The sequence below is a fragment of the Cucurbita maxima genome, unplaced genomic scaffold (assembly GCF_002738345.1).
Source record: "Cucurbita maxima cultivar Rimu unplaced genomic scaffold, Cmax_1.0 Cma_Scf00024, whole genome shotgun sequence".
Classification (NCBI taxonomy): domain Eukaryota; kingdom Viridiplantae; phylum Streptophyta; class Magnoliopsida; order Cucurbitales; family Cucurbitaceae; genus Cucurbita; species Cucurbita maxima.
This window is the reverse complement of record NW_019272040.1, coordinates 2,644,785-2,670,952: the sequence shown is the minus strand read 5'-3', so window position 1 is coordinate 2,670,952 and position 26,168 is coordinate 2,644,785. Positions and strand designations below refer to the sequence as shown.

At 35.0% G+C, this 26,168-nt stretch overlaps 5 protein-coding genes across 6 annotated transcripts; 2 read left to right on the top strand and 3 right to left on the bottom strand.

Moving 5' to 3' along the window:
• Positions 1-668: 668 nt before the first annotated feature.
• LOC111497574 (something about silencing protein 10) lies at positions 669-8,479 on the bottom strand. The gene is made up of 17 exons (XM_023148401.1): positions 8,290-8,479; positions 7,070-7,210; positions 6,831-6,922; positions 5,979-6,057; positions 5,618-5,766; positions 5,280-5,414; positions 4,985-5,121; positions 4,620-4,707; positions 4,211-4,390; positions 3,771-3,944; positions 2,927-3,004; positions 2,646-2,782; positions 2,368-2,497; positions 1,521-1,771; positions 1,357-1,417; positions 1,198-1,266; positions 669-1,083 (listed from the first exon to the last, which is right to left on the bottom strand). The coding sequence occupies exons 2-17, from the start codon at positions 7,170-7,172 to the stop codon at positions 952-954; spliced, it is 1,995 nt and encodes a 664-aa protein (XP_023004169.1). The 5' UTR covers positions 7,173-7,210; positions 8,290-8,479; the 3' UTR covers positions 669-951.
• LOC111497575 (protein SHORT-ROOT-like) lies at positions 5,991-22,351 on the top strand. 2 transcript variants are annotated; one of them, XM_023148404.1, is made up of 4 exons: positions 5,991-6,048; positions 9,602-9,608; positions 20,881-21,259; positions 21,366-22,350. In XM_023148404.1, the coding sequence occupies exons 3-4, from the start codon at positions 20,930-20,932 to the stop codon at positions 22,281-22,283; spliced, it is 1,248 nt and encodes a 415-aa protein (XP_023004172.1). In that variant the 5' UTR covers positions 5,991-6,048; positions 9,602-9,608; positions 20,881-20,929; the 3' UTR covers positions 22,284-22,350. The 2 variants fall into 2 exon arrangements, with proteins under 2 accessions (XP_023004172.1, XP_023004171.1); XM_023148403.1 differs by lacking the exons at positions 5,991-6,048; positions 9,602-9,608 and having other exon boundaries at positions 20,819-21,259; positions 21,366-22,351.
• LOC111497577 lies at positions 9,337-12,840 on the bottom strand. Its single transcript, XM_023148406.1, has 8 exons — positions 12,695-12,840; positions 12,473-12,564; positions 12,267-12,340; positions 11,498-11,589; positions 10,769-10,877; positions 10,502-10,515; positions 10,246-10,347; positions 9,337-9,655 (listed from the first exon to the last, which is right to left on the bottom strand). Exons 1-8 carry the CDS (start codon positions 12,770-12,772, stop codon positions 9,500-9,502), a joined length of 717 nt encoding a protein of 238 aa, XP_023004174.1. The 5' UTR covers positions 12,773-12,840; the 3' UTR covers positions 9,337-9,499.
• LOC111497576 (probable peroxidase 61) lies at positions 13,379-15,197 on the bottom strand. The gene is made up of 4 exons (XM_023148405.1): positions 14,888-15,197; positions 14,238-14,417; positions 13,991-14,150; positions 13,379-13,920 (listed from the first exon to the last, which is right to left on the bottom strand). The coding sequence occupies exons 1-4, from the start codon at positions 15,143-15,145 to the stop codon at positions 13,502-13,504; spliced, it is 1,017 nt and encodes a 338-aa protein (XP_023004173.1). The 5' UTR covers positions 15,146-15,197; the 3' UTR covers positions 13,379-13,501.
• A 1,864-nt stretch (positions 22,352-24,215) lies between the features above and the next one.
• On the top strand, positions 24,216-26,064 carry LOC111497578 (60S ribosomal protein L38-like). The gene is made up of 3 exons (XM_023148407.1): positions 24,216-24,334; positions 25,181-25,364; positions 25,869-26,064. Exons 1-3 carry the CDS (start codon positions 24,332-24,334, stop codon positions 25,889-25,891), a joined length of 210 nt encoding a protein of 69 aa, XP_023004175.1. The 5' UTR covers positions 24,216-24,331; the 3' UTR covers positions 25,892-26,064.
• Positions 26,065-26,168: the final 104 nt, after the last annotated feature.

Sequence of the window (26,168 nt, the reverse complement as noted above, 5' to 3'; positions counted from 1 at the left end):
GCCACTAGGCACGTGACATCATACATAAGACGATTCTTACGACCATGCCAATAGTAGGGTAGGCCACTTACATATGCAGGGGCCAGTAGACACGTGTCATCATACATAAGACGATTCTTATGATTGTGCCGATAGGTAGGGCAGTGCCACTTACATGTGCAGGGCCACTAGACACATGTCATCATACATAAGACGATTCTTACGACCGTGACGATAGTAGGGTAGGGCCACTTACATGTGCAGGGGCCAGTAGGCACATGCCATCATACATAAGACATTCTTACGACCGTGCCGATAGTAGGGCAATGTCACTTACATGTGTAGGGGCCACTAGACACGTGTCATCATACATAAGACGGTTCTTATGACCGTGACGATAGTAGGGCAAAGCCACAGAGCCACTAGGCATGTGTCATCATACATAAGACAATTCTTACGACTGTGTCGATAGTAAGGTAAGGCTATTTACATGTGCAGGAGCCACTAAGCACGTGTCAGGGCCACTAAGTTCGATATCAAAGTTTATAAACATTTTTTTTTATAAAAAATCAAGACGAAACAATGATGATAAACCAAATTTATAGTTTAAATAAATTATAAATCAAAAGTACTAATAGTTAAGTAATGTCGAATCTAATTTCTTTCTAAAATCAATAAATTTCATCAAATTAATTTAATATTTCAAATACATAAAACCAAAAATAAAATTGTTATCCAAACGGATTTAGATTGATTTAACATAAATTCTCTCCGATGATTTACAGCTTGACCAACTTTTTGATACATCTAAAGCCAAACACATATATCTCGAAGTTGATCAAGACACTCATAAAGAACATTATGCTACTTGACAACTACTGATTGAGAAGATAAAAAAATAACTTGAATAAAATAGCTTTCCTCATGCCCGTAATACTCTCAAGAAGACAAAACTGGTACAATCCCATTGTTCTAACTCTTAAACCGGATGCTCCGACTGATTCCTGTGTTAATTCCTGTCGTCTCTCCACCGTACGAATGAATAGGCTGCTTAACTTCTCGTACTTGACCTTTACGACGATTAGCTGCATCTTTAAACTTCAACTGCACCATTCACATTCACAAGTACATGAACAGAAAGGTAAGTAGAAATTTTAATGGAGGGAGAAATATGTTATAATGGTCGAAGGGTTGATGATTTGCATATATTGTAAGTACCTTGTATTTCTTTCTTGGGTTCTTCGTCAACTTCTTTCGAGGTCGAGTTAAGCCTCGGTTCTTCTCCATCTAAACACATCGTGTGAAAATGTAAATGAAGCCATGTGCAACAACTGAATCGAAAGAGGAAAAGCTGGTGGAGAGGAAAGTAGTACTTACTTGATAAGTGATTTTGCGTTTTCCATCCACAGTTTTCGGAGACGATGGAATTTCCGTTGTCCTGCAGAAGTTGTTTGTTAGACAATGTTGTACATTAACATATGATATTAAAGAGAGGAAATGTTAAACTTCAGCTTTGGCAGTAAAGTGTGATAGAAACATACCTGGAGTAAATTTCAGCCTTGGCAGCAAGTTTTGCAGCACGTTGTTGTTTGACTTCCTTGTAGAATTCATCTTCAGAATCTGCTTCACCATTTCCTTTCACATCACCCTCGTCACCGTCGCTTTCACTCTCAAGAACGCTAGTGTCGTCCTTTGACTTGAATCCAGCTCTCGCCAGCATTTGAAGTTCATATTTCCTCCGTCTTTCCCCAATATCATCTCTTGTTGGCAAATCATCATCACCAGAAATGACCTTCAAGGAGTTAACCAAATAAGCATAAAATACTATTAGGCACAAAAGTTCTAATTCAAGGCGTTGTAACTTAGAAACAAATCTTTATATCCCCGCACGCAAGTTCTGCATCTGTTATGCATACATTCATGTCTATGTTGAATTCATTATTTGAACAGTATCTTGAAATTCTAATACTTGGATATGAACTGAACACATGAACACATCTCTTTGATTGCCTCTAACCAAAGAGAGACAAGAGAATGTATAACCAAAGAGTCGAGTGTTTCTTATTTTTAATAGTTGTAGCCCTCCCTTCGTCTAGTCTTGTCTGCCTTTTTTCTTTATTTGAACTTGGCTCCTCTTGGTTTAGGCTATCCTTTATTGTATGGCATGGTTGTATATCATCTCCCAAAAGTATGTTTTTTTCATAAATTAAAAAGAAAAAGATTCATGCTCTTAGTCTCCAAGATTGAATTGGCTGTTTCCATCAAATTCAAACCTTAGTGAAACTCGAACTACATTTATGCAACATGTGCAAAAGGTAACCCAACTCCTCATATCCAAATAATCCTTATTAGGGGAATGAAAGGGTCAAGTTGATATATCATTCAAACCTTTGGCTTCTTCAGCTTGGCGACAACAAGTCGTGTGAGATCTGCTGCACTGGCAGAAGTATCTCGGCCCTTCCTCTTAGCAGCTTGAGCATCAGTATCATCCTTAAAATCGTCATATGCTTCGAGCTTCCTGCATGGTCCAAATCGGATAAATTATTTGTCAGAATACAAGCGAATAATAAGAGAAACTCCATATTTTTTGAGTAATAGTCTCTTTTCATCACATCAATGAAAAGTAATTTTCTTGTTTAAAAAAAAATGGATAACCAAAGCAGTACCGATTAATTGGTTGCATGTGCTTCATTGCTCCATTTTGCTTTGGTTCAATTAGAGTGAAGTCCTTTTGTTTTAGCTTTTCTTCAAGGAGGGCTCTTACTTTTAACATTTCCATGCTCTGGACACCCATTTGATTGTCCTGCAAATGTAAAAATTAAATTAAATAATAAATGATAAATAAAAATTAAAGAAAGCCAAATTGAAACAGGATGATAAGAGCAATTAAGAATCATAATAAAAGAAATCTCATCAACGTATTTAGTAGTGCACATTGCACAATTACCACTTGTTTATGCTTTCCTTCTTTCTTGCCTTTCTCCTTCAATTTATCCACGTTGCCTGACCCGGTCTTTGCATTGGGCTGCATAAGAAACAAAATCTTTCAAGTCAAATTCTGGATGCATATACCCTTCCAACGTACATGGCCATCGACTTCATCAGGAATGATGATTGATCAAAATTCAAACTATTTTTAACTCTCTGATTTTAACTTTAAACTCTAGCCAGAGAAATAATTTAATGAATTTGTTATTTTAATTATTCCATTTACATTTTATATTTAACATTAGATAATATTCATCACTGTTTGTGTCACATATTCAAATAAGTTGCAGAAACTTAGGCGGAAAAGTAAACTATTGTGCGCCTAGCAGAAAACTATTTTGAACGTAACCCATAAAAGCATAAATATTGTGTTTCTGCTTTTGCAACTACAGAAGCATTCATGATACTAAATATTAACTCAAATTTGAAGAAAGAATATAGGATATCATATAATGTTAAATAACCAAATAAAGAAAACAGTCCACAAGAGAAAAATAATGATATACGTGTAGGTAGATGCAGATCATTATCCAAATGTGGGTATGTATCATTGGAACATATGATAAATTTTAAATCTCAAAAACAGTTTAGAAAACTTGTCAATGTTTGCAATTTAAATGAAAACAACACACGCTGACTCAGAAAGGTAAATATTTCTTCATTATTTTCCCTTGGAACAAGTAACCAACAAAGGATAAACCTCAAGTAATATATGATGTTGAGATACATAGACATGCATATAAGATATAACGGCATCGTAAAATATGTATAAACAAAAACCTAGTGTTAGATTGAAGTAATACCAATCCCACTTTTTGGCCATCAGAAGCGTGATGAGAAGACCCCTGATCTTTTGTGAAGAGCTCAGCTAAAACAGAAGCATGCTCTTTGTTCAGTTTTACATTTGTTCCTTCTTGATGGTATTTGTTAATGATCTCTTCTAACTCAGATGGAAGATTCTCGTCAAGTTGTTTCACCTGTGAGGTACAGAACTAGTTCACACTTGCAACAGGGACAGGTGACATAAATAACAAAAACAGACAATAAATCGACCCTCATGACAGCACTCTCGTTTTCATGCATAACAAAGGAAGAAAATATGAGGCACTTGTCATGCTAGGTAAACTATTTTCATACGATGCGACAACAACTGGCAAATGGAGAAAAAGAATAGTTACGATTTGATGGGAAAAATTATTTAGTGGTTAAGCATATAAAACTGAATTCAGAGGTAGGAAGGAACCTTATTCAATAAGCTTTTTATCTCTACAAGCCGAGCTATTACAGGATGATCTCGTACTGCTTGCCCTTCAGACTTCAAGAGAAGATAGAAGGCTATAGCTTGGCAATAAGAGAGCAAAATAAGCTGCTTTAACTCCAAATATTGCAGTCCTGCTCCCACTGCAATTTTCCCGTTTTTAACCTAAAGAAATAATCAAGTGTAAAGATCAGTAAGTTAGTAATGCCCAATGTCATCTAAGTAAACAGAAAATCGGTCAAGTACAAACTTAACAACACAGAATCCTAATAAACTCTGTAATAAATATGGAATTTGTTCTCAATTTAAATAATTATGTCAATAGGAAACAATACCTCACTAGCGTTGAGCATAAATGATGTTCAATTTTAGGCTAAACGAGAGAAAAACGTACCTTGTTTAAAACTGGATTAATTTTGCTCTCAAGTTGATCCACTGCTTCATTCAATTCGGACAGCAAACCAATTAACTCTGGAGCAGAACTGTAATACCAAAATTTCACAAGCGGGAGATGTAAGAAAGCCATAGAGAACTTCAACTTCACAAAGAGAAAGAGATCGGGCAAGTTGTGTAAATACTTGATATGATCTTTTTGAATGGATTAAAGACTCAAAGCAATTCCACAATCACTTTAATCTCAATTAATACAGGAATAGTAAGGCAGCCATTGCAGGCAATTGAGAAAGCTTTGACCACAGGCGGAGGCTGGTTAAAGTGTCATGAAGGTGATGAAAAACTAAATAAATAAATAAGCAATACCTGTTCAAGACATCCATCTGCTCCTCCCTTGTAAGAGAATTCACGTCTTTAGCAATCTCCTGATATGTAGCATTCGTATCATCTGGAGCTTCATTTCTGGTTGAAGTTTTTGGATCAATTCCTTTTGCAGATATTTCCTGTGATGGCAGAAATTATAGTCATGTAAGAGTTGGTTGAGTTTATAGTTCAATGAGCTAAAAACTACTCCAAGTCTCCAACTGATTTTTCATTTTTTTTACTTGAGAGAAATGTTTGATAGTTCAATACAAGAGAAACAAATAGCAGAAGCAAATACCTCTAGAGTTAACTCCCTATCACTCTCATCGTCAATGCCAAAATCTTCCAATGAGAAAGTTTTTGCTTTCTCCTTCTGCAATCGAATTACCTCTTCCTCCTCTTCGGCAAGGGACTCATCATCACTTGATTGGATCTTCATCGAGTTAAAATACAAAATATTATTTCAACTACAATTGGAATTCTATTCGATAAAATAAAACTTTAAGTTAAAGCACATTGTATTGACAGCACTAGAAAAGAAACAAGGTTCCATTCAGATTGACAGTCAAACTCAAAAAAGATGAAATGAACCAGGTAAGTAGCAACAAGAAAAAACCATAATATTTAGGTCCTCACTTCAAAATCACGATTATCAGCATCATAGTATTTGCCTTTTCTTCCTCCCCATATAGTCTTTTGTTCTTCCATGTCCTCATCTTCATCCTCATGCATTTCATCATCTACGCCACCGAACTTTTCCCGCAAGAACTTCTGTTGTCTAGCAACTATTACAAACAAGCAAAATTGGATCAGATTAACAGATTAAAGACCATAGTTATGATGAATATCCAAAATTGGGTCGTATCATGCTCTCTTTTTCTTAATATAGAGTTGACTTCAATGATAGATTTTTTTGACCCATGAGTTGTCATTCTGTAAGAAAAATGAGCAGAGACGAGAAATTTAAAATATATTTACTTCTCAAAACACGTCTTACTTTTTGCAGCAAAACCAGTATCACGGATATCTTCTTCATCATCATCTTCATCTTCATCTTCATCTTCATCGTCAACACCCTGAAAAGATAGAGCAAATGTAAGTATTAAGAAAAGTTTAATAGGAACTGAAAGCTCCCGTACATGGATTAGGGAAAGAATCAGACTAGTATTGCAATGCACAATTGCACATGCAGTCTTTGTACTATGGAAACTAAAAGATGATTGTCTTGATCCAAAAAAAAAAAAAAAGAAAAAACCATTACATTGATATGGTGAAATGTGTACAAAAATCCTACCGACTTGTAATTACTAAAAGGTACTTCCAGTGAGTAATGAGAATAGACATGCTATAGGGAGTAGCCTCTATAAAATTAGATGTCTTTTTCCTTATCTAAAGAGATGATCATTCCATTCAAGCCACAAACTCTAAAAGAAAGCCCGACCATATGATCATCCCCTCTCCCTCCCCAAAACTCTCAAGTCTATCAAGGATGAATTGTCAAGAAAAGGGTTGTTGCCTACTTGGTTCAGGGTGACAATACCACATTCCTTCTTGTCACTGCTCAAAGAAATACATTCCTCAATCTCTTGCCAAAGATAAATGACGTACCTGAATCCCTTCCTATCATCTAAAAATTTCATGTCCTCCAAAGTTCAAAATAAAATGCATACATTTTTCTTCTGGTCCCCGTGTTAAGCTCATCCAAACACAAGAAATGTCAGAATGAATTACAATTTTTTTTTTTTTGAGAAGTGTGAGAGTCAATTATGCATAAAACTACGATTGGCTGGAAGTAAATACTATTGACAAAAATACTTCTACAACATGAGAAAAAGGACGATGTTGGAACCTCTAAATTAAAAACAGGATGCTCAGCATCTTCATCTGACTCCGGAGCATCACCATTAATATCAAGTGGAATAACATCTCTCTGCCTGTGAACTGCAAACGTGATACAAATCATGATACTCCATTGTTTCCATTTTCTCAACCATGATACATATGGATATTAAAGTTATCCAAAAAAATTAACATATCAGTGAACAACAAAACATACAAAAATATTGTTAAATGACACAAAAATCTTACAGGCATCAATTTCATCGTCCATATCTTCAGAGGCAGCATCATCATCTGCGACTCTTCTCTTAGAGTTCCTTTTTTCTTGCTTATGACTCTTTCTCTTGCCCATAATTAGCTAAGTTCAATTCAACGAAAAGAATAATACACCTGCAACAAATTTTTAGTTGGCCATAAGCCTATAACCAAAATAAACTGCGAAGCACCAACTTTTCTACATTCATATCATCCAAAGAGTAGATTAGAACATGACTTGCAGAAGTTTCCAGAATCATTTTCCATTGAAAGTCAATTGAATTTTTCTGGACAAATAATGCAAATTGTCTACTAGTTTCTAAAATTGAGACAGCAATTTGAATGCATAGAATAAGTGTTTTCCGAGATTCTCATGTTGTGAGTTTCTCAACACAAAACAAGACTTCTTATCGATTGCTGAAAAGTTGAAATGAGTATCAAATACTCCAAATAGAATATTACAAAAAAAAAAAAAACCATGTAATACGCTAAGAGCAAGACCATCATGCCACGAGGGCCAACTGATGAAGAAGGAAATCTCCACTTCAATATTTAGAGTATCAAGCTTCGTAATAAAGGAGATTGAGTGGACAAAGAAGCTTCAGGGCAACATGAAAACACCATATCCGAGAGCATCAATAAAAGGATTCTTATCCTTCAAGTTGTGTTTTCATGTAATTTTTATCGAACCTCCTAGTTCTACGAGATACGGATTAAAAGAGAATTGGATAAAGAGCCTCTGTTTCTAACAACAACTAAGGAATCCAGAAACAACCAGCCATGAAGTTGGAAGTTTTCAAAAGCTAGACTATTTTATTTCAAATAATGCCTGCGACCTTTTGTCTATTAGGGAAAATTGGAATACGATAGATTACTTCGACTGGTTCTTGATCAATAAAGTAGGGAGATGCTGGAAAATTCATGGTTGGTGGTGCTTTGGAGGATCTGGGAGACTAGAAACAAGGAAAATTTCCTCAGGCACCCAATAAACATACAGATGATAAAAGCCTCGATTGATAAACAGATGCAAGAAATTGATCGCAATTTTTCCGCAAGGCTGATATATATATATATTATATATATATTCGTTGCTGTTCTGCTATAGCTATAAAGACAATAGAAAAGGATCATAAAAACCACTTCTCTCATGAGACGAGTTCTAATTTGAGTTTTTCGAGGGAGAAGAAAGACATAGAAGGAGACTGGAAGAATACCAGTAACAACAAGAGAGTCGAAAATCGGTGCAATCCGCTTGAGGAGGCTACGGCGGCACAGAATCGGAGAGGCGGTAGCGCAACGGCAGCGATACTGAGCTGCTGAAGGGGAGGATGAGCCGGCGGGAAACAGAAGAAGGGGAGCACGTGAGAGTGAGAGGAAGATGAAAGGTTTAGGGTTTAACAAAGTGGGATGGTTGGATTGAAAATTTTTATTTTTTTATTTTTTATTATTGGTATTATTTAAATAATATGTTTCAATTTAATTATCTTTACATTTTTATTTTATAATTTATAACCCAAATATTATAGGGTATCGATTTTATTCTAAAATTTTAATTTGTAATATTTAAATAGTATGTTTAAATTTAGTATTAAAAAACAACGTTCCAATTTAGTTTTGTTTGAAAATTTACTAAATTAATTTAAAAAATACTTTTAAAATTTACCTCTTATTTTTAAAAAATACTATTAAATTTTTTTAAAAATTGGTCTTTTTATAATAAACTATAAACGGTTTTCACCCACTGTTAGTTGGAGATCAACATAAGTGAAACGATCTTTTGCATCAACCAACTATCTAGACTGTTTAATCTAGATAGTCCACAGTTAGCTAGTAAAACTTTAATCACCTTACATAGTAATTTGATAATACAGACTACTGAGATTCATACATACAAGACATTGTTAATTTCAACTAGTCACTACTTGAAATTATTCGACGACTTTCTAATAGTCTGTCCATACGACCTGGTAATACCAACCACTCCATCAAGCACGTTTTTTTTTTATTATTATTATTAATAATTGACATAATGCATTAATATTGTTTTCATTTGAAGGGTTACGCACTACGACCGGTGGTTGTCGTCGCCTGTTTCAGCGACATGGGCACGTTGGACGCCACCGCCCGCCAACTGTGTAACTTGCAATCTGTGAATAGCTCGTTTCAGTATGAACAAAAACGTTAGAAACTTCCATTAAGAGTTGTAATTCAAATTTCTAGTTTAGGTGTAGTTTGAACTAAAAACAGATAAAAATAACAAGTAAACAAGTAACTTAGTAACTAGAACTCATTAATACTGATCAATGCATCACTATGGATAATCAAACATTTATTCCTTCAACAAAATATTTCCAAAACTTTGAAAGAGGGCCAAGAAAGAACAGGTGGAGAAAATGTTCACTGGGAAAGGGGGACCTGTTTGGCTCAATTTTCATCCTCTGAAGCAGAGTCAAGTTCAGGTTCAAGTTCAAGTTCAAGTATAGCATTGAAACCAAACTCTTTTCCAGGTCTGAACAACACTTTCAGTTCATCTTCTGTTTGAGTTGTGTTAACCATCTTGTCCTTCACCTTTATATTTTCCTGCGTTGGAGTCAAAACAAAAGAAAAACGAGCTGTATCAAATTCATTTCATAAACTGCGTCCTCCTTTATCTAATTGTTTGACTTCTTTCTATCATTTGTCTGTTACGTCATGCCAAATTAACAAAATATTAACAAAATATATGTATAGCAGACATGTCATGTAACAGCCCAAGCCTACCGCTAACAGATATTGTCATTTTTGGACTTTCCCTTTTGAGATTCCCCTCAAGGTTTTTAAAACGATCTGTTAGGGAGTGGTTTCCACACTTTTATAAATAATATTTCGTTCTCCTCTCCAGCTGATGTGCGATCTTACACATCATTTTAGTTAACGATGGTAATGCTCTATCACGTAAAATCACAATTGAAACTATTGAAACTTTTGAAAATATAAAGATATATAGAAACTATACAGACACAATCATCATAAGTTTGTAAATAGTTAACGAATAGTGATTTCAATATACCCAATATAATTAAGATCTAAAAGGCATCTAGGAAAACCAATTCAAAAACAGCTCCCAAATTAAAATCAGCACACAGGCAGTGGGCATAAAAAAGGAGCAAAGCAATGAGGATACAACTTGCCTTCTTTGCATAATCTGCCATAGTTGAGTTTAATATTTCTTGTATGACGAACTTTGTGACCCGATCCTTACCAAGGACTTCTAAGAGGAAGCTTTTTGGGACCTGAAGGAATTCGTTATTTACAAATAGAAACCTTGGGGAAGAATAGAACAATATGTATAAGAATAGAACGATATTGAGAAAAAAAGACATAACAACTTAAAAGTACTTGGAAACCCAAAGGGGAAAGTTGAAAAGGCCAAGAGAAGCAACTCACATTTGAAGTTTTCCCTGGCCAAGCATCAACGGGCATGAAAACACGAAAACATTAGAAACCATATAAAGTCGAGTCATCTGCTACTAAACATAAAAATTTAGGAGATGTAAAAGCAGCTGCATATATGAATTCGTAATTATAGAAACGGTACTTCTCAATTCTCATGCTTGTCTATATGGATGAACATGTAAAAGACTTGTGTTGCAGTATAAATGAACGGTTGTAACGACATTCACAGTGAAGGGGGGAGGAAAATCACAGTAATACCTCCTTTTTGCTTACGAAATCCTGGCATCGGCGGGGCTGAGCGGGCCAAATTCGTCAAAACTTGATCGAATACCTTTTGCGTCTCATCCCCAGTCAAGTTCACTCTTAGCTGTTCATTAGATTTCATTAGACATTTATCAAAGATATGTACCCAATCTTTACATCTTGATTTCCTACCGTGGGCACAAGTTGTAACAAAGTGAGGTTTGGGAGAGTGAGAGAATAGATAACGAGACGGTAGTCTCTTAAGGATGTAAGCTTTTCATGAGTTAAGTATGGTAGTTGCCAGTTGGGGAGAAGAGAAATCTCTAATTATCCCTCTAAGTTTTACCATCTTGTTCATAAATAAAATAAACCATCTTTTATCAAGTTTTGGAATGCAAGGTCTGAAGTAATAGATTAGCCTCCATTTTGCAATATGAAATACACTTACATTTGGTAAGATGTGTATTTCATATGGGGAACTATATGTATAATTTGTATGACTTAAGAGGATAAAAGCTTACACCAAATTTCCATATGAAATATACATATCATCTTATAAGATTTGTATCAGTATGCATCAAACAGCATTAAATCTACTCTTGAAAGTGTCAGCGGAAAGTGTTTTAAAATGCTATAAAAGGATTAGATGTAAATTCCTTCAGGATGAAAATCAAAGTGGTAAAACTCTATGCTACAACCAAAAATGTTATGCATGCTACAACTAGTTCACATAGGTAGTGTTACCTGTATCTTGTTTTCATCCTCAGATTCTACAACTATTTTAGCATTTTTTAAGGTTATAGCACCTTTGTAATCTGTGATGGCTGCCTCCAAACCTATGACATCAAAACAGATCAACAAAACAGAGACAACTTTTACCAAATCCATCATTGTGTTTCTTAAACACGATTTGCAATATACTCAACACAATTTTTTTGAAACATGATACAGAAGAAAATAATATCTTCTGAGTGCATGCAAGACAAGATTTACTGGTAAAAACTGTCCTACTTTTGTCATAGCTTCCAAATTACTATGACCCGAATCGATAACGGTTTTGTTTCTAGCTTTTCGTTTACATAGTTTATGCTTATTTTCTAACAAATTCTTTACTATGGTTTCCATCTTTCTTAAAGAAACATTTAAATTCCCAGTCAATTCCAATAACAAAAACAAATTTGGCTTGAATTTGGAACACACTTTTTAGAAGGCAGATAACAAAACAAAGAACCTCATAGGTGGAAGTAATGTTTATGAGCTTATACTTTGAATACCAAATGGTTATCAATTCTGGAAGAAACGAAGAAGAAAAATAAAGTTAAAAAATACATTCGATCAAGTTAGTAATTTGGTCCACGAACAATTTGATTCCTGTATTTTAAAACTTGTAACGATGTGGTCAATGAACATAATTTAGTCCTCGTAGTTCACAATAGGTCTAAACCATTACAAATTTGAATATACATAGGCTAAATAGTAACATACTGAAGTTCATGACTAGAATCAGAATTACCTGAACTAGCTATGGCCGTCGGTCTGGACAAAAATCTGGAACCAACTACAAGGAGACTATAAGAAACTGAGGACCTGGAAATGAAGAAACGTTCCTACTTCTATACATCAGTTTCTATGTACAATTCACCAAATCGAAACTGAACAAGCAATATCCATCACTACACCGCTCAATAAACAAATAAAAAAATCAAAATACATGTTTACCTTGTACACAGCCTATCCTGTACATTTTCAAATTCAACGCCTCCGAAGTTCATACAAATCAGAGCATTGCGGCGGCGGCCATTAACAGGAACCTGCAACACAAAAAATGATTTGAAAATGGTAATATCCCAAACATATTGGGAGGAAGGCGGAAAAATGCGGTGGAGCTTCGAGATTCGATTCATTGGTTAAGCTACTGAGAATATGGATAGAATTACTTACTTTGGTGAATACTGGCCGCCGGAATTCTGAAGCGATGTTGGCTACCGTTGCAGTTGCGGTTGCGGTTGCGGACGCCATTTTTTTCAAGCGCGCCTCAGCTTGAAAGTTTCTCTTCCAGCAAAGACTTATCCAAGTTGCAATACGACGCCGTTTAATTCCTTCTAAACATTCACGCGGCTACGCCTTTTTTTCAAACTTACCATTTCTAACTCTTTTAAACTTAAAATTACTCCAATTTTTTTTAGGTTTCTTTTTATAAAAAAAATAAGGTAAGATAAAATTGTGACTGGTTCGATTTAACTCTATTTTCATCCCGAGTACACGTGACATATATATATATATATATATATATATATATATATATATATATATTTTAACAATATTCAAACACATATTTTATGTCAATTGAGATATGTTCAAGTTGACATAGTCACACATTCTATTTATGTTTAACAATTTACCGTTACACAAATCTTAAAAATAGTATTTAATATAAAATTTTAAATTAAAAATTTCTATAAATTTATTGACGGTAATAAATTGATTAAATTTATAGTCAATTTGAACCTAACTCAGATAGAGAAGATATATACGGAAACAAAATGTAATAAAAATTAAAAGATTATCGTGTTATATGAATTTAACACGTATGGTTCTGTATACAATCTTATTATATATATCATATTGGACGCTATCAATATAAAATCTTATTGATAAACAAAAGATAAATTTCTTCTTTCTTTCTTCACAATATAAGTAAACAATATTGTTTGTTCTTCCTCAACAATGGCAGGTGCAGCCACCGGGCTAGTTTCTCCGTCGACAATTTCGCCGGATCTCGCCATCTTTTCCGGTCAAAACCTTGATATTCCCCATCCTACTCATGGACAAAGCAAAGGACCTCCGGAAGTCTTCAAATCCAGATTTTGGAGCAAACTCTTGGGCAATTTGCATCGTGTCGTCCCCGAAACGGAGCTGTTGGTCGATCCCGAGTACCGCCTTCTTCGAAAGGATCTTCGAGTAGTACAGACCTGTGAATTGATAGTCATTTCCAGATTTTGGTGTTAGATTCACTGTTGGGTTTGTTTTTGATTTCTTTGGGCATTTCTTTTGAAGCTCTTTTAACAATGATTTGTTCATTGTTGGGTCTGGTTTTTTTGTGCCATTGAAATTGTATAGCCTGTCCTTGATGTAGCTGCAATGTGTTTTCCCCATTGAATGTGCTCCTAATCATTCGAGTTAATCGATTAGGAACGGATATCGTAATTATAACGACTCGTTTTTCGAGGGACTTACCTAGAAGTGTTGCCATGTCTAAGACATCGAGACTCTTGGACTCGAAATATGCTAGCCCTTCTTGCCATGATATAGAGGGGGACGGGAAATCTACCGCATCAATACTCGTTCTTAAACAATCCCTCCTTCCCGTATAAACTGGATACGACGGTGCACCGGCCTGCATCGAATCGTTAAGATCACATTTGATTATGATTTACGTATGACATGCATAGAAATAGTATAGTGAATGAAAAATAATTGATACCAAATGGGCAGCGTCCCGAGTGGCTAGGTTAAGAATATCTGTACAAGAAACAACACCCGGACAACGGTCTTCGAGTACAATTTTGATCTTGTCGATTTCTTCGAACCCTTCTAGGCCTTGGTTTTGTGGTGCGTTTTTCTCTGAGTTTCGTCCATCGAGAAGTATCGAACCATCACAACCCTATACCAAGTAATCAAATTCGTCAGTAACTATCCTACAAGATCATTCTCATTCCAATGTAATCTCGGTTCATTCTTACGTCCTTACTTTACTTGAGCGCCACACAATTTACCTTCGAACTATTTTTCCATCCAAAATTTCTTAAAAATCTCTACTCCGACCCCAACCAAAAAACGAGAAACAACAAACAACGTGTAATAGCTCAAGCCTACAGCTAGCAAATACTGTCCTCTCTAGATTTTTTTCTTTCGAACATCCTTTCAAGACTTTAAAACGTGCTCACTAATAAAAGGTTTCCATACCCTTATAAATGGTGTTTCGTTCTCCTCCCAAACCGATGTGGGATCTCACACAATGACTACAAACATCACGAATCGAGCGAATCTAAACATAGTATAATTTTCATAAACTAAAAACGAGAAACAACAAACAACGAATAGAAACATCAAGACTCGAGCGAATCGATATACGTTTTTGGAGAGGCAATCGGCGGAGAGCAAGCGGAGGAACTTGGCAGTGATGCTCTTATCCTTTTGCCAAAACAATTTGACTTGATGCTTTATGTATGTCTCAGCATCAGGGCATGTTGTGTTAAGCTTGTAGTAATGCCATATAAGCTTCACCGGCGGCTGCAATGTGTTCTCAGCCTTCACGCTGCACAGGCAGCTCATCAAGGCTAGCCCCACAAGGGAGAGAACAAGCCACCTTGTTCTTCTCTCTCTCATCATCTTTCCCTCTCTCTCTCCTTTCAAAATCAAAGGATTTCTTCTTAACTCCAATTATTCATTAATGGGTTTGGATTATTTATACACAATAATCTTCCTTTTTGTTTTATTTGTACTCCATGTGGCACTTGCAATGTTACTTGGGTAGCACGTCGTTGAAACTCGATGTTACTTGGGTTGAAATAATTTGACGTTGATTATGGAGGTTATATAATGTTTTATGTAACGCGTGTATGTTTGATTGTGAGATCCCATGTCAGTTTGAGAGGAGAACGAAACATTTTTTTATAAGGGTGTGGAAACATCTTCTAAAAGTTGACAGTGACACTAACGAGCTGAAATAGGCAATATTTACTCGCGGTGAGCTTGAGCAATTACAAATGAGAGCCAGACACTGGGCGGTGTGCAACGAAGACGTTAAGCCCCCATGAGGGTGGATTGTGAGATCCTACATCAGTTGGAGAGGAGAACGAAATATTTTTTATAAGAGTGTGGAAATGTCTTTTAAAGGCCGACGACGACACGTAACGAGCTGAAACAGACAATATCTATTAGCGGTGAGCTTGGATTTTTATAAGAGTGTGGAAATGAATGAGCTAAAACGAACAATATCTATTAGCGATGAGCTCGGACTATTACATTGATATTTAAGTTTTATATGTTAGACGAACACGACTCTCTACAATGGTATGATATTGTCCACTCTGAGCATAAGCAACTCAAACCGGGGTATTTTGATTGGTTTGAAGATACAAAAAGTAATGGGAATGTGGTGGACACATGCATTGATGAGTCTTGACATTCTCCCAAAGTAAGTGATGAACACACGTTTTGTAGGAAGCAAACCACATGCACATGCACACACACCCTTCAATTAAACTTTATGTAATTAATTATCTTCAAGATCCAATACCATTTTTAATTAAAAATGCCAATACAAGTTTTCTTCTATTATTTAATTTTTAATATATGATTTTAATTAATGCATTTCCCATTCTAATAAATTAATTATACTTTTCTCTTTAGATCCCGACTCATTCTCTTCTCAAATAAAGAACCATACTAATTGAAGAGAGAGATAACGTGCTAGTCGATATTGTCCTCTTTGGCTTTCCCTTTCGGGCTTCCCCTCAAAGTTTTTAAAACGCGTTTGTTAGCGAAACATTTCCACATCTGGGTGTTTCGTTCTCCTCCCCAACTAATGTAGGAATCTCACAATCCACCCTCTTCGGGGCCAGCGTACTCACTGGTACATGTTTCTTTCTCCAATCGATGTGGGACCCCACCAAATATACCTTTACTGGCACACCGCCTCATATCTACCAGCCTCCTCGCTGGGCACATCTCCTTGTATCTACCCTTTCAGGAAACAACCTCATCGCTGGAACATTGTTCGATGTCTGGCTTTGATACCATTTGCAACCGGTTAGACTCACCCCTAGGAAATATTATACTAACGATAAAAATGTTTTTAAAAAAATAAACGAAATGAAAAACATTTTTATTAATTTAGTTAAAATATTTTATTAGAAAATGGCCGACTTGTATCTTATTTGTCGGCAAAGAAAATTGATTCAAGTTGACCACGCAACTACCCGTTGCTTCTACAATTATTATTATTATTATTATTATTATTATTTAATTTCAACTAATTTTTTTAAAATAAATAAATAAACATGGTTTGATCTTTGTTTTCAAAAGCACCAAATCTATCAACATCTTAAGCTTTCAATCCAACTCGAGACACTTCAAATTAAAACTTTAATGTTTAGATTTTAATTTTTATTTATTTATTTTCTTTTCTTATTAATAAACTTTAATCACTTAAATTCACGGGTAAAAAAATATTTACAGAGTAGAGTGCAAATTCCTCAGGAGAATTCACAAGAATCAAGTTTTCAATAGGTTTTTCCGCGGGATCAAGGTCGGGATTAGGGATGAAAAATGTAATCTTTGTCCCCGACCCTGTTTAACTGGTCTGGAAAAATATCTCCTCACTTCCATCCTATTCCCCATTTAAAAGAAGACGTTTTGCTTCGTTTTGGATGAACCCGACGGGTTAAATGACCATCTCTACCCTCATAGGATAAACGGGAATGATTGTATAGGAGGACATACATTTTATATCCGTACATTATAATAGTTAAATGTCAAGTTGCATGGTTTTTAAAAATGTTTAGTTAACTTAAAGTTTCAAATCATTCTCAAAGTCTTTGCTAATTAGTTGGCTACAACCATTTGTTTGAAAAAGCAAGCAAATGGCGTTTAAATTGCTGATCTTTACGTTTCTTTATCAGCAAATGATGCATTTCGTCTCCTTTTTGCTTCTCTTGCAGGCAACCGTGTTCAAAACTTTACCCTATTTTTATGATAACGTTGTTCGTTTATTAAGCATGTATTTACGATTTTACCCTTTTCCCGCTCCTATAATATTGTTAATCTAGGTCATCGTTGGTGTCATTGTGATAAGAAATCCCGATGACGAAATGGAAAAAATGTTACTAAAGTTTAGGGTACGACTATATAATGGCAAAAGCTCACCACTAGTAGATATTGTCCTCTTTGGGCTTTCTTTTTCGAGGGGCTTTTTTTTTTTCGAGTTTTCCCTTATAGGTTTCCACACCCTTGTAAATAATGCTTCATTCTCTTCCCAACCGACGTGGGATCTCAAAATCCACTCCCTTCGACATTGACACTCAGCGTCCTCGCTGGCACACTGCCCCTTGTCCATCCCCTTCGAGGCTCAACCTACTCGTTAAGACATCGTCTAGTGTTAAGCTCTGATACCATTTGCCCAAGCCCACCGCTAGCCGATATTATCCTCTTTGGATTTTCCCTTTCGAACTTTTTATCAAAGCTTTTAAAACTCGTCTTCTAGTGAGAAGTTTTCACACCCTTATAAACAATGTTTCGTTCTTTTCCTCAACCAATGTGGGATCTCACAATATTTTTACACCTTACAACACTTGGCTCTACACATTTACAAAGTTAACTCATGTTCGGCTCTTAAGAGAGCTGAGAGTGATTTGAACTTCTGACCTCTTGATAGATGTTATACGTCTTCATTAGTTGAGTTATATTTAGATTAACAAACAAAACGCACAAGTTCTTGACTTTTGGTGATAGTCGAGTTGATAATGAAGTTTGTTTTTGTGTTATACGAAAAACCGATGTGTTTAGTCAAACAAACCCCATGATTAGATGTTGATGGAGATTTATTAAGAAACAAGTTGATGTTTAATTAGCAAGCCGATGCGATATATTTTCTGTCTGTGCTAACTTTAAGAAACACCAATCAACGATGATGAAAGCTAGTAGACTTCGTAGAGATTTATATCGAGTATGCTTTGATTTAGCAAACCAATCTTCGGTTTATCCATTTCGTTTAGGTTAAAGTTATAAATTTAGTCTGTGAGAATTCCTCAGATCTAGTTTTCAGTTCATTCATATACCCTTTATTTGCGCGAGTGTCACAAGACAAGTCGTCTCTTTTATTTTTCGGTTCTGACCATAGTCATATCCCTCTATTTGATTTATCTTTGTTTTCGTTCGTGAAAAGCTCGAGACAGTGTCCAGATCGTTACGTCTTTCGTGAAACCCTCTATACTATTAGAATGTTAAAGCCAATACACCAAATGGCAAACAACGTTGAAGCAAGCAGTCTAAATCAGTCTCCTATTAACAACTCCTAGCTTTTGTTGTGATCTTCGAAGAATTGACCACCAAATTAGGGTTTTATTCCTCACATTCGTTGCAGAGGAAAACGAGAAACATTTTTTATAGGGTTTGTGAATTTTTTTTCTAGTATACGAGATTTAAAACTGTGAGGCTGACAGCGATGTATAACAGATCAAAACGAATAATATCGGCTAGTGGGGTGAACTTGAACTGTTACAAAAAAAACGAATCGAACGAAATGAGTAGAATGTCGACAAAAAGGTGAGAGATGAATGATTTGATGATATTTTATGAGTGGAAGAAAGTGACGTCATCCTACTTTATTTAGGGTTTGGGGACTTTTTATGCTTTGTATTTCCCACTTATGGAACCAATCATTTGACTCATCATATACCCTACTTTTCTACATATTTTTTATTTAAAAAACTAAAATTAAAAAAAAAATTAAGTCTCGATAGGAGTGTACCTTGCTCGTAAGACTCGAATATATGATATTGTGTGTGAATATGACTCAGAAGCTCGGTGTAGGACTTCTATTTCATAAACCGACCTTCGTAAGGGTTAGAGATCACATAGATACACTTTGAATGAGATACTCGAAACATTATGGTCTTATTTTAAATATTAAAGTTATTGAAATTTAATTAATGAGTAGAGATTTTTTTCTTTGGGGTCGAGTGAACCTGGGTTGAGTTAAAAAAAATTTAAATCAACTCAAAATTTTAGGTACGGTAAGGGTTAGATTGACACGACCAAAAAACATTAACCTATGAACCCACATGAATTTTTCGATATTTAAAAAATTCAACTCGACCTAAGTTAAGAAAAATTTAACCCAACTCAACTTTTATGATTTGAGTTGGATAATTCGTGTTGGTCGGATTCTCGAACAATTTGAACACCCACTTTTAGATAGCTTTAATACTTATTTATTTATTTTTGTCATTTTCTCTAATGTTTACGAAGGAATAATCAACCACTTGATACCATTATATTCTTTATAAAAATTAATAATATTTAAAAATGAATACATTAAAAATAAAATATACATAAATGATCCGATCGACCTGAATCAATACAACCCAATATTTTTACCGTCGGATCGGATTGAATTACCATCTAATTAAAAACAATTAAAACCGTAACAAATTAAGTTACAATCTAATTAATTGATAGGATGGGTTTAAATTTATTATACTATGTAAACAAAGAGTAGGTGTTATGTAACTTCAAGCAACCAATAAATAACAATTAGAGCTTATATTATATTATATCCTAAAGTTTAATGCGCCATTAATTAAATTATACGAGCATATATTGTCACACATCGTGTATGCTTTCAACTAAAGAAAAAAAAAATTATTTTTGTTTTATTCTTTTAAGATTCGTTTGTTGTTATCTAAAATAAAGATGAAATATTAAATATATGTTTTATTTTACAATATCAATCATTATTAATATCATGTAATACAAATCATATTATTAAATACTATATAATAATGGGTTGTTATGTTATAGAAGTTTCAAAAGGGTTGCTATCATTGGTTGATATAATAAAATTAAAAAGTTAAATATATTTTAACTTTAGAGGAAAGTTTTAAATTAATTAAGTAAATATTGTTTATTGAGATATCACACTTAGGTGACCATGATTTTTTATTTATTAATTTTGATATATTTTATGTATTTTTTAAATTAATTTTTTATTCTCCCAAAATGTTAAAATTTATTAAAAATATCGTGTTTAAAAAATACTCTCGAATTTTAAAAAATGTCATTAATACCCTTTAATTTTCTTAAAAAATTCAAAATAATTTTGTCATATTTAAAAAATATACGGGACCGGAGTATTTTTATTAATTTAGCCTAAAATAAAATAAAATTTGCTATAATAATAATAATAATTATTATTATTTTATTTCTTTTCAAAAGAATCCTCCTTCCTCCCTCAATCAAAATGGTCAACAAACAGGCTTTTTATGTTCTCCATAAGAAAGCATGGACATAACCCTTTTCACAGCTAAAGAATCCCCCACAACCTTTTTCAGCCAAAGCCATGATCATCGTCATCGTCATCGTCTTCATCGTCTTCGGTTCCCCAATTTAGCCATGCAAAGCTCCACCAGCCAGTCGTCGGAGTACTCACTCGACCACTCTCTGCCCGCCACTGTGGGAAAATGGGCCTCCACCCTTCTCAATGAGTGCGCTCGAGCTATCTCCGACAAAGACTCCAACAAAATCCACCATCTTCTTTGGATGTTGAACGAGCTCGCCTCCCCGTACGGCGACTCCGATCAGAAATTGGCTTATTACTTCTTGCAAGCTCTCTTCTGTAAAGTGACCGAAACTGGCCTCACTTGCTACAAAACCCTCATCACCGTTGCCGAGAAGAATTACTCCTTCGACTCCGCTCTCAAGCTCATCCTCAAGTTTCAAGAGGTAACGGTCTAAAATCACCACTAAACTCAAAAGTTTAGCTTCGATTTATAACAATTCAAAAATTTAAGTTGATGGGTTATAGCAAATTTAATTTATTTTTCTTTAGGTAAGTCCGTGGATGACATTCGGGCACGTGGCATCGAACGGGGCAATTCTAGAGGCTCTCGAGCGAGAAACGAAGCTACATATCATCGACATAAGCGACACCCTTTGCACCCAATGGCCAACCCTATTAGAATCGCTAGCCACACGCAATGATGACACTCCACATCTCAAGCTCACGGTGGTATCAACAACAACAAAGGTGAAGTCTTTAATGAAGGAAATAGGGCAAAGAATGGAGAAATTCGCAAGGCTAATGGGAGTCCCTTTCGAGTTCAATCCCATAACGAATCTTAACCAATTAAGCGACCTCGAGAACGAAGCTCTCAAAGTAGAAGAAGATGAAGCCATTGCTATAAATTGCAATGGAGCTTTAAGAACCGTAAAAATCGAGGAGAGAAACGCTGTGATTTCAATGTTGAAATCGTTAAAGCCTCGAGTTTTGACAATTGTTGAAGAAGAAGCTGATTTCATAAGCTCGAAAAATAAGTTCTTGAGCTATTTTGATGAGTGTCTTAGATTTTACACGCTCTACTTCAAGATGTTGGAAGAGTGCTTTGAAGCAACGAGCAATGAGAAATTGGGTTTAGAAAGAGAGTGTTCGAGAAACATTGTGAGGCTCTTGGGGTGTGGTAATGAAAGCGAACTCGAACGAGAGTTAACGAGCGAGAGAAGAGAAAAGGGAAAGCAATGGAGCAAAAGGCTTGAAGAACGAGGTTTTTCATCGGCTCGATTTAGTGACGATGTGATGGATGACGTTAAGGCTTTGCTCAAAAGGTATAAACCCGGTTGGTCGTTGATGCATTGGACCGGTGCTACCGACACGAACCGAGATGAAGAAGAAGGTGGTGATGATTCAAATGGAATTTATTTGACATGGAAGGAAGAACCAGTGGTGTGGATTTCAGCATGGAAACCCTAGAGGGACATTTTTTTTTTTTTTTTTTTTTAAGCAATGAAAATGTTAAATAAAATTGTTGTCGAAATTTGATTTTCGGATTGAATCTTTAACTATCGAAACATTTGCGTACTCAATGTAACATCTTCTAGATTTCGATAGAGACAACTGTATCTATTTAAAAGAGAAGGGTACCAGAAGAGAAGAATCTAATGTAACAGACAAGATCTATGGCTAGAACTCAGAAAGTGGTTGAAGATCGTTTGAAAACAAGTAGCTGAGACCCTGATTCAATCGACGATTCGTGAAGAGATAAACCACCAAAAATAGGCTAGAACTAGCTGAGCTTCGAGATTGCGTAGGTTATTTTGTAGCTAAAACGAAGTGACAAGACATTGAATGTTTTATGGTTGGATTTATCAGCTTGGGAGGTGGGAAAACAACATCCATATGTGTATTCTTCAATTATTCGTTTTGACATGTCGGTGGGTTCTTCAAAAACGTAAGGCACGGATTCAGCAAACGTCCAGCACCCAAGTGCACGGAATCAGAAAGAGGTTTAGGGGTGAAGGGTCCAAGGGGAAGAGGTTGAAGCACAAGTGTAGTGAGTTGATCCCATGTTTGGGTGTTGGTCCAGTGATTGGAATAGCATATTTTTTGCTTGAATTACCACACATTTGTACTGCCTTTAGCCTAACATTTCATGGTGGGAAACCAACTTTTTGTAGCTTTCTTTTGAGATAAGGATTGGGTACTTCCTCCACCTGCCCTTTCCCCACTTACCTTACGCGTGACTATGTCATGTTTACAAGTCTTCTAACGGTGGGCTTAGATTGTTCCATCTTCATTCTAAGTACAGTTTACACACAGCCGAGTAGAATATAAGACTTAGTTAATTCGTTCCCCTCTTCAACCGATATGGAATCTCACAATCTACTCTCTTGGAGGCTCAACGTCTTCGCTGATACACCACTTAGTGTCTAGCTTGTAATAACTCAAAGCCCACTGTTGGAATATCTTGTCCTCTTTGGACTTTCCCTTCTGAGTTTTCCCTCGAGGTTTTAAAATGCATCTGTTAGAGGGATTTTTACACTCTTATAAGGAATGTTTTGTTCTCATCCTGTTTTGACTTGATCCCTTAGGGTTTTTCTCGAGGGAGGTTTGGACAAGAGGCCTATTGAGACAATTTTAACAAATGAGTATTACGAGGAAACGAGTTCAGGTCGGCCTTTGGGATTTTGGTCCGAGATATATTAGGTCAAATTTTTCCTCGTTTGTAGATGTTTTTGGCTGATTTTTAGTTCATTAGATTAGTCTTGAAGAGCTCCGTAACTTGTTTGCTGACATCTAAAGTTATCGAGGGCAATCGAAGAAGATAATACATCGTTATATTATATTATTTATAATACTTCAACGTTTAATGTAGATTATTTTTTAATTTAAATTTATGTTTATTATATTAAATTTCAAAATATAATAGATTTTTATATTATATTCATAATAAATTTGTTAAAAATATTTAGTTAAATAAATAAAACAATAGGAGGTCGATGGGCTTGACTTGGGCCTCTATGATTTTGGGCCCATTTGGCACATGGTACAGTTGATTAAATTTATTTAAATAATCAAATATAGTTTAATTGGATTAATTTGTCACATGTGCTAATTTATAACAAAGTAAATGATTTAATTCAAGTTGCCTATTTTTATTTTTTTCCAATGGGTTTTTTTGTTTAGAAAAATGAATTTTAATTTTAAATTGTATCAAATTTGTATCATAAATTATTTATTTCAATAAATTAAAATTAACTAAGTGTTATAAAAAAAATAAAAATAAAAAGCCAATTAAAATGTTGGGTTTTGCATAATTAAAATATTGAAGCCTAATTATTAATTAATTTAGAAGCCTAGGCTTGGTAATTAAAGAGAGTGTCAAGGGACAAAACTGTAAATGAACATAATTGAGTAATAGCTATATTCTTTGCCCGCCCCCATGAATTAGAATTAGGGTTTGTGAAGGGGTTTCAGTATCGCTACACTCAGGAAGGCGCTTACTCTGTTCTTCACGGAAAATGGTACTGATTCCTAATTTCACTGGATTTTCTTTGTATTTGCTCTGCTTGTAATCATTTGAACATGGTAGAGTTAAGGATTTTTCCCCATTTGTTATCATTTTAATGGTAGGTTAAGTTAAATAAATTTCAATTTACTTCTCTTTGGACTGAAATTTGATGAATAAGGTCAAGGAATTTTCATCAGTTGCATGATTCTGCTGTGTTTTGTTGAGTGTATCTTATTTATTCATATCGTTGTTGGAAGATTCTGTTGTTTTACCTTCGCATTCTCATAGCTGAAGTGTTTACTTTATAATTTTTGCAATGTTCGTTCCGATCCATTCCTTTTCGTTCTTTATTAGTTTTGTAGGTTGGATCATTTGACTTATGCAATTGAAAGGGCATCAGATCTCAAACTTTCTTGACGAATTAACGAACGCAATTTCGGTTGTATGCTATATGTCTATTTGTCAATTTCTTTGTGAGAGTACACGTGAAGATTTCTAGTTCTTTGGAAGAATATTAATGAAACATAGATTTCTTGTGTAGAGTAATGTAAAAATTTCAACTTGTGTTCTTTGGACTGAAACTTGTGGTAAAGGAAATTGTTATTGGCTTCATGTCTCTGCTTTGATTATTAGTCATCTGGATTTTACATTAACTTCTGTCCAGATTTGTTGAGTGTTTTGGGTTGGGTTTATTAGCGGTATAAGGTGTTCTTGAAGTTTTTTGGCCAAGGTTTAGAGGTATTCAAGTAATTATTCGAGATTCTGGGACTGTTCGGTTGCCTCACTCATTTGCAAATCTTACTTTTGTGTTATGTTATGATCGATTCTTACTCTTTTTATTCCATAATTCATTGTGCAGCCGAAGCAAATTAACGAGATCAAAGATTTCCTTCTCACTGCCAGAAGGAAGGATGCTCGCTCTGTGAAAATCAAGAGAAGCAAAGATGTGGTCAAGTTCAAAGTTCGATGCTCCAAGTATCTTTATACTCTTTGTGTTTTCGACTCCGAGAAGGCAGAGAAGTTGAAGCAGTCTCTTCCACCAGGTTAACTTTTTGAACAACTACAGTTGTAATTACTTAAAACAATTTCATGCACATAATTATCAGTACTTTAGAATGGTTTAAATTCATATCATAAGGTACTTATGTCTGACCATAATTCAAAACGAGAAGGCCAAGAACATGTATAGGTGCTTCCATTATTTGCTTTTGTCGCCATCAATCTACTAAATCCATTTCTTGTTTCACTTTATCCTCGGCATCGTCGTTATCTCACCGATCTCTTTAAAAATTCTGTTATTAGTCTTGTATTTACCCCTCACTTTCTCTAATCCATGTCTCTGTAAATACTTTTGTGTATTTCCTGATAACTTGCATTGATTCTGTAACGACCTAGATTTTCTAATATAAGTTTTCAAGAAATTCATGTTTTTCTTTGAGGATGACTTCAGTAAGAGTTGTCCATTGAATCTACTCACCAAAGCCTTTGTTTTGTGATCCTAACATGATTACTGAGACCTGACATTTGTTTTACTGATTGTTCATCAGGTTTGAGTGTGCAAGATCTGTGAAAATATGTTGGGTTAGAGCCTGACAGCAAGAAGAGGACCAAAGTTTTTGTTTTAGTTGAAGTTTTTTTGTCCAAGTATTTAGGGAAATACATACATTTTAAAGTGGATTGAGTTTATTATGCAATTCCCAGTTGATGTTTCAGTAAAATTATGTACTCTTGATGTGATTCCCAGTTTTGGTTCCAGCAATCAACTTCTAAACTTTGCAAAATGAATGAAACATGAAAAAATCTGCCTTTTGTTATAATTATACTCTTTATTTTTTTATATAAAAAAA

Coding starts and splice junctions, on each gene's coding strand:
- LOC111497574 (XM_023148401.1), bottom strand. CDS start 7,172: ATGGGCAAGAGAAAGAGTCATAAGCAAGAAAAAAGGAACTCTAAGAGA. Junction 4,708..4,984: donor CAGATGGATGTCTTGAACAG/GTATTGCTTATT, acceptor TTGGTATTACAG/TTCTGCTCCAGAGTTAATTG. Junction 1,084..1,197: donor ACCCAAGAAAGAAATACAAG/GTACTTACAATA, acceptor TGAATGGTGCAG/TTGAAGTTTAAAGATGCAGC.
- LOC111497577 (XM_023148406.1), bottom strand. CDS start 12,772: ATGGCGTCCGCAACCGCAACCGCAACTGCAACGGTAGCCAACATCGCT. Junction 11,590..12,266: donor GACGGCCATAGCTAGTTCAG/GTAATTCTGATT, acceptor TTGATGTCATAG/GTTTGGAGGCAGCCATCACA. Junction 9,656..10,245: donor TGGCAGATTATGCAAAGAAG/GCAAGTTGTATC, acceptor ACTCCAACGCAG/GAAAATATAAAGGTGAAGGA.
- LOC111497576 (XM_023148405.1), bottom strand. CDS start 15,145: ATGATGAGAGAGAGAAGAACAAGGTGGCTTGTTCTCTCCCTTGTGGGG. Junction 14,418..14,887: donor CCGATTGCCTCTCCAAAAAC/GTATATCGATTC, acceptor TACTTGGTATAG/GGTTGTGATGGTTCGATACT. Junction 13,921..13,990: donor AGACATGGCAACACTTCTAG/GTAAGTCCCTCG, acceptor TCGAATGATTAG/GAGCACATTCAATGGGGAAA.
- LOC111497575 (XM_023148403.1), top strand. CDS start 20,819: ATGGACATAACCCTTTTCACAGCTAAAGAATCCCCCACAACCTTTTTC. Junction 21,260..21,365: donor TCATCCTCAAGTTTCAAGAG/GTAACGGTCTAA, acceptor ATTTTTCTTTAG/GTAAGTCCGTGGATGACATT.
- LOC111497578 (XM_023148407.1), top strand. Junction 25,365..25,868: donor GAAGCAGTCTCTTCCACCAG/GTTAACTTTTTG, acceptor ATTGTTCATCAG/GTTTGAGTGTGCAAGATCTG.